Here is a 17,928-nt window from a genome sequence, read left to right as displayed (position 1 = left end):
TTCTTTAGCCTAGTGGGGTCACAAGAGGACCACCTGCCAGTTACAGCCTTGGTAACTGAGTTTGAGCACGCACTGTCTTACGCTGTGATGATGCCTGGTGCTATGTTAGAGTCATTGTATGTCTGCAGCCTGAAGGTTAGTGTTAGCTGCTAGGCGTCACCTAGTAGCCCTGTGTGGTAGCAGATCTGACAGACAGTGAATTTTTTTTTTATTTTTTATTTTTTGGTATTCTGTCAGAATACCAAATATATATTTAAATACCAAATATATATTTAAATATATATTTAGATGGATACAAGTAGCTGATGAAAAGTTGCAGATAACTGAGCATTAATAAATTACAACTTTTTCAAAAAGTATGGTTGATGATCTTTGTAACTATTGTACTAGACTTGGCATGTAATTTTTTTTGTGATTTGAGTGTGGTCTATCTTTTTAAAACTATATAGCCATTATCCACCTATGTCTGTCTGTCTGTCTGTCTGTCTGTCTGTTTCTCTCTCTAGAGTGAGAGAGTTGTAATTTAGAAAATGATTTCTTTTTTGAAAAGGGAGCTTCCCTAGAATTACTTAGTTGTGATGCTATTGAGGAAGTAACATTTTCTTGTTTCATATCTAATGGCAACTTAAACTACCTTGACATAGTTCTGCTATTTAATGTAAATGTTCCAAGTTAGAAGTAGAGTTTGATCTCTTCTCCGTGTCTGCCTTCCGAGACCATACTGTCTAACCTTTTTGTACTGTTCTAATCACACAGACGTCTTCACAGTGCAAGCCCTCAGCTGCTGTAGATGTCTAACTACTTGGGCTTGTTTTTCTTCCCTAAAGTCTGTTGTTTGTACGCTGTCATCCCTGCTTTTGGTTGGTATTAGAAGAATGCACACAATATCTTGTAATTTTCTGCTTCGGACACTAACAGCCTTCACTGCTTGTGTCTTAGATACAATGGAAGTGCCTCACTGAGGTCAGTTAAGGAGGCATTGCTCTTCACTGCCCAGGCTGGGCTTCAGTTTCAAATGCCGTTCAAATGCCGAGGCTCTTCCCACTTGAGAGTCTTCACTTGCTTATCCTTTCCTTGAATTGTTTGACTTGAAATATTTTATGGCATTTTTTTTTTTTTGTCATTTATGGCTCAATTTCAAGATGAACCAGTTTTTCTTTGGTGACATAACTTTTCTTGTTTTCCTTTCCTTCTTCTTCCCCATCCCTACTCTTTTCTCGTTGCTGTTTTTCTTTTTACACAGGGTTCTGTAATGCAGCTGAGGCTACAGTAGTCTTCTTGTTTCAGCTAGGACTGTAAGACTAAGCCACCGTTGTAACAGGTCTTTCTCTATCCCACCATCTCCAAAACTGTGACATGCAAACTTCTTATGAAAGCTCTGCCTATAGCCTAGGCTTGTTTCTAAGTAGTTTTTTGTAACTTAAATTAACCCATTTCTTTTAATTTATGTCTGTTGCATGGCTCCTGGCTGTTAATCTGTCCTACACGTCCTGCTTGCTCTGCCAGATATTCCACAGCAACCATATGCAGTTAATTTCTTCAGAATACTTTGTGAAGTTATCTTTTTGTTTCTTTTCTCTTTGTTTTTTTTGTTTTGTTTTGTTTTGTTGTCAATGTTTTTGAGACAGAGTCTCTCTGTGTAGTTCTAGCTGTCCTGGAACTGGTTATATAGACTCTGGCCTCAAACTCAGGGACCCTCCTGCTTGTGCCTCCTGAGTGCTGGGATTGAAGGCATGTGATACCATGGCCAGCTGTGTGTACATTTTCTTTACCACTGAAATGTACGTTCTTTGAGAGTAGAGAATGGACTGAAGTGTCATGAGAGTCTCATGGCCTTCAAGGAGATGTCAGCTCATAGATACCAAAGAATGAGTAGAGCTTCTGAAGCTGATTTTCTGCCCTGGAAAATTCCTCAGAAGTTTATGTGGTAAAGGATCCTTCCCTGAATATTTCAGTGAACAGAATTTGTCTTCTAAGGTGCTTTTTCTTTATTGCAGCAATGAGAATAACATTTAGTTAGTAAAGTGATATTTATTTTTACTGGAACAAATTTTGCTTTCTTACAACTTTTAATTGTTCATTAGTCCTTCCATTCAAGGCATCTAGCACAAATCTAATTGCTCTTTCTTGATATTACTAACACGGGGGCCAAGGTTCAGTAATTTAAGTCCTATCTGAACATGCCGTTCTGTATCAGTCACCTTTTTGTTGCTGTGATAAACGACATGGCCAAGACAACTAAGGAAGAGTGAGTTTGTTTTGGCTTACCGTCCAGAGGCTTAAGAGTCCATGCTGGAAGGGAACATCAGCTGCAGACGCCAGCATGATGGCGGGAACAGCAAGCTGAGAGCTCACATCTTGAACCACAAGCACAAAGCAGGTCACAAACACATAGGGTGAGACTGTAAACACCCAAAGCCCACTTCCAGTGATAGACTTCCTAGAGCAAGACTGCACTCTGAAATCTTTCCAAACACCACCACCCACTGTGGACCAGGCGTTCCTGTACGTGAGCCCGTGGGAACATCCTCATTGAAACAATCACACCAAATCTCCCACTTTGAGGATCTCCGGTCATGGTCTTTGGGGTCCTTCTCTTGTTGTTACCCTTTCTGAAAGTGGGTGTGTTCAGGGCTCTTCCATAATTCATGCTGCATCTTCTTTGCTTGGTATGGTGGACTGTTGCTATTGTCCTGAATGATGCTTTTCTCAGAAAGCGAACATTGTGTCTCCTTTTGATAATTTTATTTAGTCCATATTGAGCCTGCAATGAAGTAAATCTTTTTTTTTTTAACGTTCACATAAATATTTTCAGTGATTCCCTATTTTCGGGTTGAGGAAATTTGATCTAGTCTTATTTTTAGGCAGTCTGTTAAAATTTATTTTTTGGTTCCTTTGCTTTTTTCTTGCAAAATGTCTGGCAGTTTCTTCTGTGAAGCAGGAACCCTGAAGGACCATCCCATCTTTTGGAAGTTCAGCAGTCACTGTTTTTGTGGGTTCTGCATGTCCAGTTTATACAGCATACCTTAAAGCAGTCCAGGCAAGAGCAGTTTCTTGCCCAAATGGCTAGCCTTGTCACATTGAAGGCAAATTTCATAATGACTTTCTTCAATCCCCATCTGCCTTTCTGAAGTAATTGGTGCTGCCTAAAGCAGACATGTTTCACTGTCAAGAAAAGTTCTTAAAACATTTTAAATGCCATATTTTGTAGTTCTTTGAAGTGTTGAAGATTATCTATTTAACTGAAATATAGCTCTCTATATCTAGAAAACCTAACTAACATGACTACAAATTTTACTATTATATTGCTATTTATTAATCCATAATTTTTAAATTATATATTACATTGTTTAATGAGCTGCATAAACACAATACTTTAAACAAGAGCTGAACTACACACACACACACACACACACACACAGTGTAACAAATTGGCCTTAAATTTGTATCAATAGACCAAAGTCCATACCAATGTAAAGCACTCATCTCTATATATCATATCCCCCTTTAAATGAAAACAATCATTTTGAGAATTTGCACATAATTTTCTCCAAACTGCTTCCTGCTGTTGGGCAAAGTATTTTTAGGGTTTTTGGAGACCTTTTGGGGTCTTGTTCCATCAAACCACATTAGCCTGGACAGAATCCACAGGTTCCCATTGTCTGTGGAGACAAAAGCAGAACCTATTTTTCAAAGTAACATAACCTTAGAGTTAAATTTTGAACTCTATACCTTTATGTTGATTTAACTTAGTAGCCCCCCCCCCCCAGAAACAAATGTCTCTGCAGTCAAAAAATTCAAAGAAAACACAATAATATACATAATCTGTGTATATTCCATCTTTATGTGACTTATTTTTCTTAACTCCTTTAATCTGTTTCTGTCTGTAATCTTTTATATTACTTAAAACCATTTACTTCTTTTTATAACTGTTCATACTTTCCCCCGTCTTTCTCCCAAACCTATGTACATTTTTTAAAGCACATCATCTCTTTTAGAGGTTTATTTTTGCCTGACTCTGTCTTTATTGTGTATTTGTAATCATTTTCTGAACAGGATCGCCCCCCCCCTTTTTTTTTTGCCTGACTCTGTCTTTATTGTGTATTTGTAATCATTTTCTGAACAGGATCGCCCCCCCCCCCCCTTTTTTTTTGGTTTTTCGAGACAGGGTTTCTTTGCAGCTTTAGAGCCTGTCCTGGAGCTAGCTCTTGTAGACCAGGCTAGTCTTGAACTCACAGAGATCCGCCTGCCTCTGCCTCCTGAGTGCTGGGATTAAAGGCTTGCGCCACCACCGCCCGGCCCTACCCCCTTTTTAAATGCTAAGCGGGCATGACTAGGACCAACTCCACAGCCCTGCCTGTTGGTTCTGCCCCATCAACATGGCGGAGGTATGGTTACCACCTCTGCTAGCCATGCTCACTGCCCCAGCTCCAGGGATGCAGCAGGTCTATGTCGCCATTAAGCAACTAGTAGCACTGCTCACAAACCCCATTTAAGTAAAGGACCTGCTGAAAGAGTCAGCACAAACCTGGCAGCACAAACCAGGAAGCTGTCTCTTAAAGAAGCCACACCTCTGCTTGCAACCAGCAAATGAGCCTATCTGAGAACAAAAAAAAAATATGACTACCAAGAAGCTGTGTTTGGCTCCCATTTTTGTGGTTCTAGAAGCCCTCTTTTTAAAGCTTTATTAGGTTTTGTTAGGTCTTATGGGGGTCCATGCCCCAGATGGTGGGTGCTATTTTATATACTTTGGGCGTGGTCTCATGTACTATAAATGCAGACAAAAGGTGTGCATGGGCCTCTTGGCTGCTGGATTTGGGTCCAATTCCCAGTGCATGCAGAGGACTGTGGATCGCTACTCTTTCTGTGAGTTTATCCCCAGATAAATAAGCCTTTGTTATACTCCATTCCGGGCTATTGTGGAACTCCTTTGTATGCCAGCATAGCAATGGGAAACAATAAGAATTTCTTCCCTTAACACTGAACCTTTTTTTCTTTTTTTAAAAATCTTTTTCCTTTTTTGGTTTCTAAGTAGGATTGAATATTAAGACTGGCCTAGAACAGTAAATCTGGAGAAAATGGAGGCAAACAGAAACCTTTTCAAAGGTGCCTGCGAGCTTCACCAAGCCCTGGACTCATTAGTGATGCGTTGAGGAAAGGTCCTTGCTCTCTGCAGCTCTAGAGATGCAGCTTGATGGAGAGGTGAAAGCAGTGCCCACGAGAGCTTCTTATCTGCATTTCTACTTATATATCTTATATATGTATTCATTTATCCAAGTGTTTGCCTGCATGTGTGTCTGTGCAGTGTGCACTGTGTTACGTTTTGCTTGATAAAATACTGAGCTATCTGTCTTCAAACTACAGGAGTTATTTTTGGGTATCAGGACAACCTGTTGAAGTAAAATAATTCATTGTTTAATTGATGCATTTTAAAGTCTGGAATTAAGTTCTTAAGGTGACTTGTATGTATTTTGTGAAGTCCTGGCTATCATATTCAGTACCAAAGTAATAGATTCGAAAACAGGCTTGTTTAATATGAGTTTTAACTGTTATGTGATATACATTGCTCTTGTCTTATTCTGTTCATCGCAGACTTGCTTTGCTGTGTTCCTCACCTCTCAGACTATGGTATACTTGACAGATAAGGACTATATGTATTTATGGTGTACATTCTGTGTTCTTACTGAACATAAGTAATACTGATCACAGTCCTTTCTCTATACTAGATCTGTGGGGCACACACTTGTTGACATTTCCCTGCTAAATTCCACAGGTTTTCCTTTACCACTTAACCTTTGCTGCTTTTTCTTTTAATAGTTTCTCAAACAGTTAGGCCTGCATCCTAACTGGCAGTTTGTTGATGTGTATGGGATGGAGCCTGAACTTCTCAGCATGGTGCCAAGACCAGTGTGTGCAGTGTTACTCCTCTTCCCTATTACAGAGAAGGTAATTGTAAAGCAAGATACATGGTTTCTGATAAGTGCAGATGTTTGATATTGTGTTGAGACATAATCTCTAAAAACAAATGATGCCTTTGCTGCATATCATCATAAGGAAATACTGATGTCTTATTAAAGTAGAGATTTAGATTATAGATTGACAATAAAGCTCTGTGTTGCTCTTTTACCTTTAGCTGTTTTTTCCTTAGAAGATATGGTTAGATTGCTTCAGCTTTGGTTTAATGCAGCATTTAATACCATTTTCATGAATATTCTTTGATTCCCCCCGCCCCCCCAAGACAGTGTTTCTCTGTGTAACAGTTCCAGCTATCCTGAAACTCACTCTATAGACCAGACTGGCCTCGAACTCACAGAAAGCTGCCTTCCTCAGCCTCCCAAGTGCTGGGATTAAAGGCGTGCACTACTACTGCCTGGCCTATTCTTTGAAATTTTAAGTAGATATTTAAATATTTATTATAAAACATATTAATAAAGAATATTCAGGTTTGCAACTTGTAAAGCATATAAACAATCTTGATTGTGATTATAAAAGCAGACCTTTGTTTATTTTAAGGAGGTAGGGGAAACTGATGGTATGGATCCATTATTTTCAATACAAACGATTTGGGAACCATTGCTAAACTTAGATACAGTTTAATTGAAAGAATGTATTGGGCATGATAAGTAGGTATCTTAGGTCTCTGTGTTTCGGTGTGCATGAAGTGGAGTTGGAATGCTGTGTGCAGTCTAGGACATCCTCGTAGTCTTCCCTTCTGACTTTAGACTAGGAGCAGTAGGATGAGCTCAGGCCTTCTGAAAATGGAGAAGTGCTTGTGGCAGTGCTGACATGTGGATGAATTGACGGGTGCAAGTGCAAGTCGTGCTGCTGCGAGGACAGATTTGCCTAGATCACCAGCATGCAGCAACCTGTTTTCTGGTGACATAAGTCCATTAGTCAGCCTGGCTGACTTAGAATGCTCTGTGTAAAACAGACTGGCCTTGAACTCACAGAGATCCCGTGCTTCTGCCTCCAGAGCGGTGGAATAAACTATGCACTGCACATCTGGTCTTCATAGAAGTTGTATTAATTATGTAGTTTTAGTTCAAAAAAATTTAGTGGTTGGGCTGGGCGGTGATGGTGCACGCCTTTATTTATTTATTTATTTATTTATTTATTTATTTATTTATTTTTGTTTTTCGAGACAGGGTTTCTCTGTAGCTTTGGAGCCTGTCCTGGAACTAGCTCTTGTAGACCAGGCTGGTCTCGAACTCACAGAGATCCGCCTGCCTCTGCCTCCCGAGTGCTGGGATTAAAGGCGTGCGCCACCACCGCCCGGCTATGGTGCACGCCTTTAATCTCAGCACTCGGGAGGCAGAGGCAGGCGGATCTCTGAGTTCGAGGCCAGCCTGGTCTACAAGAGCTTAGTTCCAGGACAGGCTCTAGAAACTACAGGGAAACCCTGTCTCGAAAAACAAAAACAAAAACAAAAATTTAGTGGTTCGGTTTTTGGTTAATCTGAAACTTGCAGGAGAGAAAGGACAAAATATTACACTCCAGTTCAGTGTTCTTTCCACCTTTTTTGATTACTTACTAAGCAGTAGGGATCTGTCCTCAGACTGCAGAAGTAATGAGTAGTTCAAAAGAATTGAAACAGAAAAAAAGAAGTCACTTGTTGATAGCTTAGGCTTCTTAAATTTTATGTTTTAGGGGTTTTGTTTTTATTTTCAAATAGGATCCTAGTTAGCCTCTATTTTGTAAACCTGCCTTTGCTTCTTGATGCTTGATCCCAGATTACATCTGGGATTTTGTCGTGCCCCGATACAGTGTTATGCTGACACAAAATGCTGGCATTATAGGCCTGTGTTAGCATGCTTGACATAGCTGGGCCTTTTTAGCTGATAAAATATGAGGTCAAAATGCAGTGACCCCAGATGGGGCAACGTGAGCTGTTTGAATCAGAGATTCTGAAACTAGTGATTTCCATGATCTACTTTTTTTTCGGCAAAAAATAAATTAGATAAAATCTTCTTCCTTTAGTGAGTCATTAGCACTTAAAAAGTATATAATTCTAATCAAACTAGTAGTGACTTATTGCTAGCAAGACAACAGCTTTAATTGCCAGCACCACCAAAGTGAAAGGGGAAAAACAAAAAGAAAAACAACCAGCAAACAGCAACCCCTTCCACACACAGTTTTAAAGTATTTATACTTATAAAAGTAGGTGATTTATATTAATATGTATATATACTTATGCAAACAGTATTTACCACTTTCTGCTATCTCTAATAACTTGATAGCTCCACATTTCATCTCATATTACAAGTATTTAGGAAAAGCTAAGTATTTGAGTCTTGTGATTATTAATTTAGAAATTTAATAGTGAGTTGAAAATACTCGTACAAATACCAACGGAACTGTCCTGGGTACTTGAGTACATTTCTATGAAGTCAGTAATGTTGTTTCAAGTGTGTTCTTATTCTTACTTACCAGCAAGTGGATTATAGGTAAAGAGGTTATATGTTTTATAGATTTCTCTATGATATTTGTGCTTTTGTACTTGGTTATTTAGTGTTTTTCCCCTTTCCTTGGTGGTTTTTGTTTGCTCTTCTTATACTTTGTGTCATTTTAGGCTTTTTCCCCTTAATAATAGATCTTTAGATGTGACCAGGCTTTATTTTGCTTTGTCAGCATTAATATTAAACAGCAAACTAAATGGTAGAACTATATAACATTTTAACATTGAGACCTTGATGTCCTGAACTTTTTTTTTAAAATCAGTTTAAATGAATGAATGTTGACACATTCTGAAGATGTTGCTTAAAAGTTTGATTTAAAAGTACATTCAAAAAAATTTTAAGCAATGTATTTTAATACATTAACAAATGTATTAGATGCATTTGTTCTTAGAAGTACTTATTATTTTTTTAGATTTATTTTATGTGTGCATGCATGTGCAGTGACCAAGGAAGCCAGAAGTGAACATTCAAACTTCTGAAACTGGAGTTACAGCCACTGTGAGTCATCATGTGGGCTCTCTTGAGTCAAACCCAGTACTGAACGGGAAGTGTTCTTAACTTCTGAACCATCTCTCCAGGCCTTAGAATCACTTTTTAAGCTCTGAGTTTTCTATAGATGTCATTTGTGTCCTTTATTATGCTAATCAAAAAGACCCTGTGAAAGACTTCTGTAAAAGACCAAATGATAAAATTTTTGGCTTTATTGTAGGCATCAAGGTCTCAATTTAACTACAGACAGACAGTCATATCAGTACATTAATAAAATTTTATTTAATGGAAACAGGAGTGGACAGGTTTAACTGTGAGGTCTGCTGCAGTTTATTTACCTCTACTCTCTTGGAAGCTCAAGTAACAGAAGCAGTACTCTTTCTGCTCCCTTTCTTCTTCTCACTCAGTTTTTAACATAAAATATGTAGATATACTTAATCGTTATATTCAGTCTATGTGTCTGTGTTGCTGGGGATTGAACCTATGACTTCATGCATGCTAGGCTAGCGCTACTGTGGAGTTATACTTCCATTGCTGATTGTACATTTAAATGTTATATTTTAAACCAAGCGGTTGCAAAGGTAATTGTTTTATGTTTGTTAGATGTTGTGGAAAGTGTTAATGCAGATTGCTGTGTGCCTCGTAGTGTGGTCGTGCCAATGACTTTAACAATGGCATATGAAGCTGAGTGCCATGGAATATGCTTGCAGTCCATGCTACTTGAAAGGCTGAGGCAGGAGACTCATTTGAACTAAGATGTTCCAAAGCAACCTGTCTGAAAGCAAGCAATGAGGGAAATAATAATGCAAGGCTGTCTTTCTCGCATGCCTTTCCCGGCACAGTGACTTGTCAGTCTTTTGTCAGTCTGGTAGATGACAATCTTACTTTAAATCTTTTCTTATTTTCTTCTAAATCTCATCATCCATAGCCTTTCCTTTACAGACTTGAGTGTTCTTTTTAGTGTGTGGTTTTGCATGTGGACTTTTGACTTTTTTCCCCCACTAGTATGAAGTGTTCAGGACAGAAGAGGAAGAAAAAATAAAATCTCAAGGACAAGATGTTACGTCATCAGTGTATTTCATGAAGCAAACCATCAGCAATGCCTGCGGGACAATAGGGTTAATCCACGCCATTGCAAACAACAAGGACAAGATGCACTTTGGTAAATCTTTTCTGTTCTGGTTTCCCTGCAGATGTGTTAACTTATTCAACAGTAGGGGGTGCCCTGACTCTCTCAAACTAGAAAGCAGTGCCTCTCTTTTTTTGTTATGGGAATAGACACTGAACCAGGAGCAATGTTAATCCTTCCATTTTTTTATATTGTTGATGAACAGGCTGAGCAAAATACATTGGACTTAGTTATTTATCCCAAGAATCTTAGATTCTTAACTTACCAGTTAAAGGATTTCTACCTAAGAAAATATGTACTACTTTTGTTGTTAGTTTTTTTCTCTAGTTAAATTTTTAATCATTTTTGACATTCTCAGAATCTGGATCAACCTTGAAAAAATTCCTGGAGGAGTCTGTGTCAATGAGCCCTGAAGAAAGAGCCAAGTACCTGGAGAATTATGACGTCAGTACCTTCTTTCTGTCTTGACCCATCCATGGGCAGCATTACAGGATTATAGGTTCTGTTTAGTAGATGTCTTGAAACTATAGTTTGGGGAAACATCGTTTGTCATATCCATTCCAAGGGCTTTTGTTTCTTCAGGTAATGTACATGAAATATCTATAATATTGTATGGTTGACAGTTCTGTGTCCGGGGCAGAATGAACAAACAAATACAATTTGCAAATTAATAGCTGTACTCTCTAATCTAGTTTGAAATGATTATTCTAAACATTTATTAGTTCTGAAATTCTTACTTTTCCAAAGGCTTTTTGCCTTTTAGTAATATCAGTAGATCATGTCTTTGAAATTAGAAAAGCAATATGGTGTACATTACTGTGCTTAGTGTTCCAGAATACTTTAGTTGCTTGCAGTTTCATAAGAAATCTTTTATTTTGCATAAATAAAATAACATGACAGTTGCCAATAATTCCACCAGTGAACAGTAGCTATCCTTGATATTTTTTATAGGGAACATAGATGTATATACACAATTTTTAAAAAATTTGATCACACTGTAATACTGTTTTATAACTTGCTTTTTTCACTTATCACAAACGTATTAACACCAGTAAGTATATGTTTAACATTACTATTCTAATGGCTGAATAGCTTTCCATTGTATAGCATATTTAATCAGTAAAATAATGTTTGAAATCTAATAGTTTTCCTTCTTTCTTCACTATTTAAAATTATTGCAAATGTGTATTATTGTGTCTGAGGCTTTCAAACCATCCTTAATTTCATATAATCACATACATTAGTATATCAACATAGTAACCCCTAGAAGAGAAATTGCTGATCAGTTTGCATGTCTTTATGGCTTTAATACTTATCACCTAATTGCTAAACATAACAGTTATACTTTCACCCCTGATTTTCTATTGTGTCCATTTTTCTGCATCTTCGATAATAGTGGGTATGATTAGAGAATTTTTAAGTTCAGATAACTGAATTTCCTAGCTTCTCATAAACGCATGCCTTTTGCACTACGTTATTAAATTGCTGACTGAAATGCATGACTAAGCATAAATTCAGCCAGAGCTGCAGGAGCATGCACCTTGGAGAGACAGATAAAATCAGCTTCTTCAGTTTCTGTGAGCTGCCCACTTTATTCCAGGCTCAAGGGAATAAAGTGTTAAGTGTGGCCTCTAACATTTAAGGAAGCTAAATGACCCTCTACTTGCACTGTGCAAGTTAGAAACTGTGAGCTAGTCGGTTTCCCAAGGCTTAAGAGATTTATGGGTCAAAGGGACAGCAGTGATTTGCTCACCTAGATACAGTTCAGAAAGGCGTAGTGCTAAACTGCTCCTAAAGTTCTTCCAGTCCCCTGCCTCATTACAGGATTTTAGATGGGAAAAGTTGAGCTTTGTTTCATTTAAAGGTTGGATATAGTTGTTTTATTTTTTTTTAAACAGTTTATATTCTTATTGCAGGCTATTCGAGTTACTCATGAGACCAGTGCACACGAAGGTCAGACTGAGGTATTTCACATTTCTTCTAAAAAATGTTGCTGTGTGTAAATTTGACCTTATATTGTAGAACTTGAGGCTTTGGAAAAACAAAAAGAAGTTCTTAGAATTTGTTTATGTAACAGCAGTAGTCGGAGTGATAGCAAAAAAAATGTTTTTTCCAGGCTGCTAACATGCCACATGCATGTCTGGTCCGCGTTGCGGGACCCTTTCACAGGTTGCAGATTGTGCGTTCTTTGTTTTACTCAGCAGGTGGCCTGTTTCCTCCCGACTTCCACACACACCCAGTTTTATGTATGATCTTTGGGCATCACTGTCATGCCTCGCTCCCAGGACAAAAGAGAAGAAAGAGGTGCTCAGGGACTTTGTTCTGCTTCACCGTGGTGACCCTCAGGTGTGCACTGCAGCGAGTCCTGCTGGGTCACTCTGATCACTCTTGCCTCTGTTCCTTCACTCATTTCTCCGCTCCACGTCTTCTCTACTCTTCTCGCGCCCTTACTCTCGAAGGAACTTTGTCAGAAAAGATTCAGTCAGAATGAATGGAGTTTTATTAATTCGGTTGGTGTATTTCCAGCACCAGGATAGTGTACTACATTTTCTTCATATGTGACTTGAAATCACACCTTTCAGAGAGGTGATTGTTTTGGAAGAAGGGAACCAGTAAAAGGGAGAAGATCTGGGGGCAAAAAGAGGACAGCGAGGGAGACCATGATAAAGTGTTTTATATGAGGTCCTGTTATGAAAATATCATAATAAAACTCATTGTTTTATACAATTAATGTATGTTAAAAACTGGAAAAGTCACATTTTTACATGTAGGATGATATTGCTTATTGACTTTAAAAAAAATCTTTGGAAAAATTACATAATTAAGTTGATTTTTAGATTGTTATTAAACCCTTTTTTAAAAGGTGAAAATACTTTGATACTGTGATATAGCTGTAATTATTCTTCTTTCAAACTGCATGACTGTGGGTGTTTGACTCGTTGAAGCACTAGGTGTCCTTGTAATTGTCCCTGCTCTCTGTCTCTTTCAAAGTTGCAGACTTGAGTTTTACTCAGTTTACAGTAGGAGGTGACTTGGATAGTCGGTGCTCCTATTGTTTATGTGCTTGTTGGATCCTAAGAGTGTTTTGTTTGCTGTGTTGTTTTGGCATTAAGGTTGGGGATGAACTGGATCAATATAAGATTATTGTACTTCCGGAATATTTGCCTTGTGGTGCCTTCTTTCATGTCCTTTCTGGGTCTTTATCCAAGTTCTGGTTTTAGTACCTGAATGATAGTCACATCTGTTTTGATTCAGGCTGAAACTTCATCGTCCTTTGTGATCGTGGATGCCAGCTGGCGGTCACGGGAATGATCTGCTGACATTTTAGAATGTGTTGTCCTTGTTCGAGGTTATTATATGTGCCTTCTTTTCTGCCCTTTATTTTCCTACAGTTTAAACTCCATTATATTTCCTGAAATGTAATTCAATTTTAGACTCAAACTTTTGTTTTCCTACTGTAGTGACTCTCAAAGGTGGAGTGGGAGGAATGCAGCAGTTTTTAGAGGCTTCTCAGGCTTTTCTCCCAATGAAGTTAATCGTCTTACCAATTTCTCATATCTCACAGTCGAGACTCCCTGTTAGAGATACGCTGCTTATGTGCATTTTGACTCTGACACATAGTGGGTTGAAGAAATAGTTTGAGGCTCATTCCTCATGGTGTCTGTGTCAGTTTCAGCCTCTTTAAGGCTTCTTCTAACCCCTACTGCTTTGGCTATTTTTCTGAAAATATTTCTCTCTACCAATCTCTTACTTCATTGATATTGTTCTTATAATTTCTCTTTATGAAAACATTTCTTCTCTTAGCATCTGCATTTCTGATTTCTACTTAACTTTCAAATTAGCTTTAATGTGACTCTCTAAATAAAGCACTTCTTATAACCTGGATATATTTTATTTATTCTATGCTCTCTCTCATGTGACTTCAGTATTTTGCATATATTTATTTTCATATTCTTTTTTAGCTATTTAAACTATATTTTTCAAGCCAAATGTGGTAGTGTAAGCTTACAATTTTAGCACTTAGAAGGCTGAGGCAGGAATACCAGCAGTTTGAGATAACCTGATCTATACATTAAGCTTGTCTAATTAAACAAACAATGATGTATGTTTTTCTACATTTTAATAATTCTAGAATTAATACCTGTTTGAACTGTTGTCATAATTTACTTGCTATTATTTCTACCTTAGTGGTATATAAAATGCCTCCTATAAGTAGTACCTTAGCTTATGAGGTGGGGAAGTTTTTCTTTTGTTGTGGTTCTTAGGCCTGGGATTGATGTCTGGCTTATTTGTACATTTTAAATTATTCAGAACTGTCCTTTACACATAGGCTCACTATATATTTACTATTTCCAGTATTAGGTCAGAAATGTCTTTAGTGGTGTGAAAACTTAAAAAAAAAAGTCTCATGGGCTCGGGGTATGGCTTCATAGTTAGGAGTACTTACTGTTCTTCCAGACCCACAGCAGCTAAGTCACAGGGCTTCTTACTAAAGTTCCAGGTTGTCTGAGCCCTCCTCTGCCCTCTGTGGGTACCTACATGCATATGGTGCAAACAGTAAGACACACACCTTTAATCGTAGCACATAGGGGAGGCAGGAGCAGGGGAATCTAGAGTTCTAACCCAGCCAGATCTACATAGCAAGCTCCAAACTAGCTAGGGATAAACAATGGAACAAAACCCAAAAGACAAAAATCTTAGTTTTTTGGAGTTCTACAATAAACATTTTCACTAGAACATATATAACCTTCTTATATAGTTCAGTCAGTTCCTTGTGTTGTGGGGTTGATTTGAACATTACAAGATGATTACTAGTAGCCCCTAGTAGTTATTACAGCGTGGCTGTTCCTGTGTATCTGTAAGACTCCTGAGACATTATTGCTATTCCCGTTGATATTTTTGTCACTGCTTTTGTCAGTTCCTACGAGAGACCTAGGTCTGTCTTTCCCACCCAAATTAGTTTGCTTGGGTTGCCACAAAAATATAATTGAATGGCTTAAACAGCAGAAACTTTTTCCCTCCCAGTTTTGGATGCTGGAAGTCTGAGATAAAGGTGCTCTCAGACAGCTCTCCCTGGCTTGCTGATCACTTTGTGTGCATTTTGGGAGTTGGGGAAGGTGGAGGGAGTGATGGAAGAGAGAGCAAGAGGGAATGAGAATGATTAAGAGTGAATTTGGTGTCTCTTTCCTTATATGGTCTAGTTATACCATCCTATGACCTGTTTGCTTTAGTTTACTTTGTATTGCTATGATAAAGACACTGATTAAAAGCAACTTGGGAGGAAAGGGTTTACTTTACCTTCACAGCTTGTAGTCCGTCATGAAGGTAAGTCAGAGCAGGAAGTAGAGCAGGAATCTGGAGGCGGGGACTAAAGGAAAGATAATGAATATTGCTGACTGGTTTGCTTCCCGTGGTTTGCTCAGTCTGCTTGCTTGCTTATACAACCCAGGACCACCTTCCCTGTGATAACACCACCCACAGTGGACTAGGCCCTCACACATTAATCGTTAATGAAGAACATGCTGTACAGGCTTGACTAAGTAGGAGTCCAACAGATAGAGGCATTTTCTCAGTTGAAGTTATTCTTCCCAGATTTGTAGCTGTGGTAACTTGATAAAAACAAAACCAAAAAACTTGTCAGGATACTATCAAATAGTAGAAATTTCATAATAGAACTTCAGTTTTAGTATGATAATCAGCCCAATACCATATTTGGACTTACTTCATAACCTAGCACACACAGGGGCCTTCTGGTATACCTCTTCCTGTTGCAGGGTCTGGCCCCTTTCTCATCTTTCAGATCTCACCCTAACAGTCGTTTTTCAGGGAAGCCTTCTTTCATCCTCTGTCGCACTTTTCTATCATAAAATGCCATTTTCTTCCTGGTCTTTTAAAGTAGTCTATAACAACTTTCTCCTCCTTTTCATTTATTTCTTCATTCTGCTCACTTACTAAAATGTGGGTCCCATGAGAACACACACCCTGTTTGCCATGCATGCTTGCTGAATAGGCTTCATTAAAAATAGTGTAATATCAAGTTTAGAATATAGGATGTAGGTTTTATACTGACTCCTCTGCTTATTAGTGTGGGCAAGATCGTTCCCTTGTGTAAACTACAGATCATGCTGCCTGCCTTATGAACTCACTGTGAAGATGAATGAGTTGATCTCCAAAGCTGTTTCAGAATAATGCCTGGCATTTAATGGGCAGTCTGTAAATACGGAGGATGATTCTACTTTACGAAGCAGAGAGGAAAACTGATCTGAATGGCAGTGAGAATGAAGGCCGAACAAAGGAATCTGGGACTTTGTGGGCATCTTAGAGCTGCCCTGACTACTACATACAGTCCTGAAAACAGCCTGGTATTGGCATAAAAACAGACAGGAGGACCAATAGAACAGAATTGAAGACCCGGATATCAATCCACACCTGATTTTTTTTGACAAAGAAAAAATATAAAATGAAAAAGAAGCATATTCAACAATGGACCTGGCATAACTGGATATCAACATGTACAAGATTGAAAATAGATCCATATCTATTGCCATGCACAAAACTCAAGTCCAAATGGATCAAAGGCCTCAACATAAAACCAACCACAATGAACCTCATTGAAGAGAAAGTGGGAAGTGCACTTGAATGCATTGGCACAAGAGACCACTTCCTAAAATAACCCCGGTAGCACAGACACGGAGAGAAACAATAAATGGGGCCTCCTGAAACTGAAAAGCTTCTGTAAAGCAAAGGACATGGTCAAGACAAAACGACAGCCTGCAGAATGGGAAAAGATCTTCACCAACCCCACATCAGACAGAGGTCTGATCTCCAAAATGTACAAAGAACTCAAGAAATTGGTCATCAAAAGAACAAATAAGCCAGTAAAAAAATGGGGTACAGATCTAAACAGAGAACTCTCAACAGAGGAATCTAAAATGGCTGAAAGACTTTTACGGAAATGTTCAACATTCTTAGTCATCAGAGAAATGCAAATCAAAACAGCTCTGAGATTCTATCTTATACCTGTAAGAATGTCCAAGATCAAAAACTCTGATGACAGTTTATGCTGGAAAAGATGTGGGGTAAAGGGAACACTTCTGCATTGCTGGTGGGAATGCAAACTGGTACAGCCAGTTTGGAAATTCGTATGGTGATTTCTCAGAAAATTAGGAAACAACCTACCTCAAGATCCAGCAATTCCACTTTTGGGAATATACCCAAAGGATGCTCAATGGTACCACAAAGACATGTGCTCCACTATGTTCATAGCAGCATTGTTTATTATAGCCAGAACCTGGAAACAACCTAGATGCCCCTCAACCGAAGAATGGATAAGGAAAATGTGGTCCATTTACACAATGGAGTACTACACAGTGGAAAAAAAATTGACATCTTGAAATTTTCTGGCAAATGAATGGATCTAGAAAATATCATATTGAGTGAGGTAACCCAGACCCAGAAAGACAAATATAATAAGTACTCATAAGTGGCTTTTAGACATAAAGCAAAGAAAAACCAGCCTACAATTCACAATCCCAGAGAACCTAGACAATAAAGAGGACCCTAAAAGAGACATACATGAATCTAATCTGTAGTGCACCACGCCCCTCTGCACTCTATGCACTACTATACAGTTAGTGAACTGGACAAGGGGTTGGGGATTGAAACACAACAAAGTCTCACAGACAGAGACACAGGTCATCCTTGATGCCAGAATCCTTGAAACAGGAATGCTCCAAGAATGCCCCCTTTATTGTGTCCAGGGGCAGCTTATATAGGAATAGCCACGCCCCAGCCAGACGCACCACAAACCATTCCCCTGCCATCAGGATCTCCTAAGGGTCTCGTGCTCAGAGC

At 38.6% G+C, this 17,928-nt stretch overlaps 1 protein-coding gene across 1 annotated transcript in view; it reads left to right on the top strand.

Annotated features, from left to right (window-relative positions):
- The window catches only part of Uchl3 (ubiquitin C-terminal hydrolase L3), a 42,120-nt gene that overhangs the window by 3,486 nt on the left and 20,706 nt on the right, over window positions 1-17,928 (top strand). The window contains exons 3-6 of the mRNA XM_038310664.1: window positions 5,818-5,946; window positions 9,951-10,107; window positions 10,433-10,518; window positions 11,991-12,038. Of these exons, the coding sequence (XP_038166592.1) occupies window positions 5,818-5,946; window positions 9,951-10,107; window positions 10,433-10,518; window positions 11,991-12,038 (420 nt within the window). The remainder of the gene's footprint in view (window positions 1-5,817; window positions 5,947-9,950; window positions 10,108-10,432; window positions 10,519-11,990; window positions 12,039-17,928) is intronic.

This window comes from Arvicola amphibius, chromosome 13, assembly GCF_903992535.2.
Source record: "Arvicola amphibius chromosome 13, mArvAmp1.2, whole genome shotgun sequence".
Classification (NCBI taxonomy): domain Eukaryota; kingdom Metazoa; phylum Chordata; class Mammalia; order Rodentia; family Cricetidae; genus Arvicola; species Arvicola amphibius.
The sequence above is the reverse complement of the archived record's forward strand: the minus strand, read 5'-3'. Positions and strand labels throughout refer to the sequence as shown.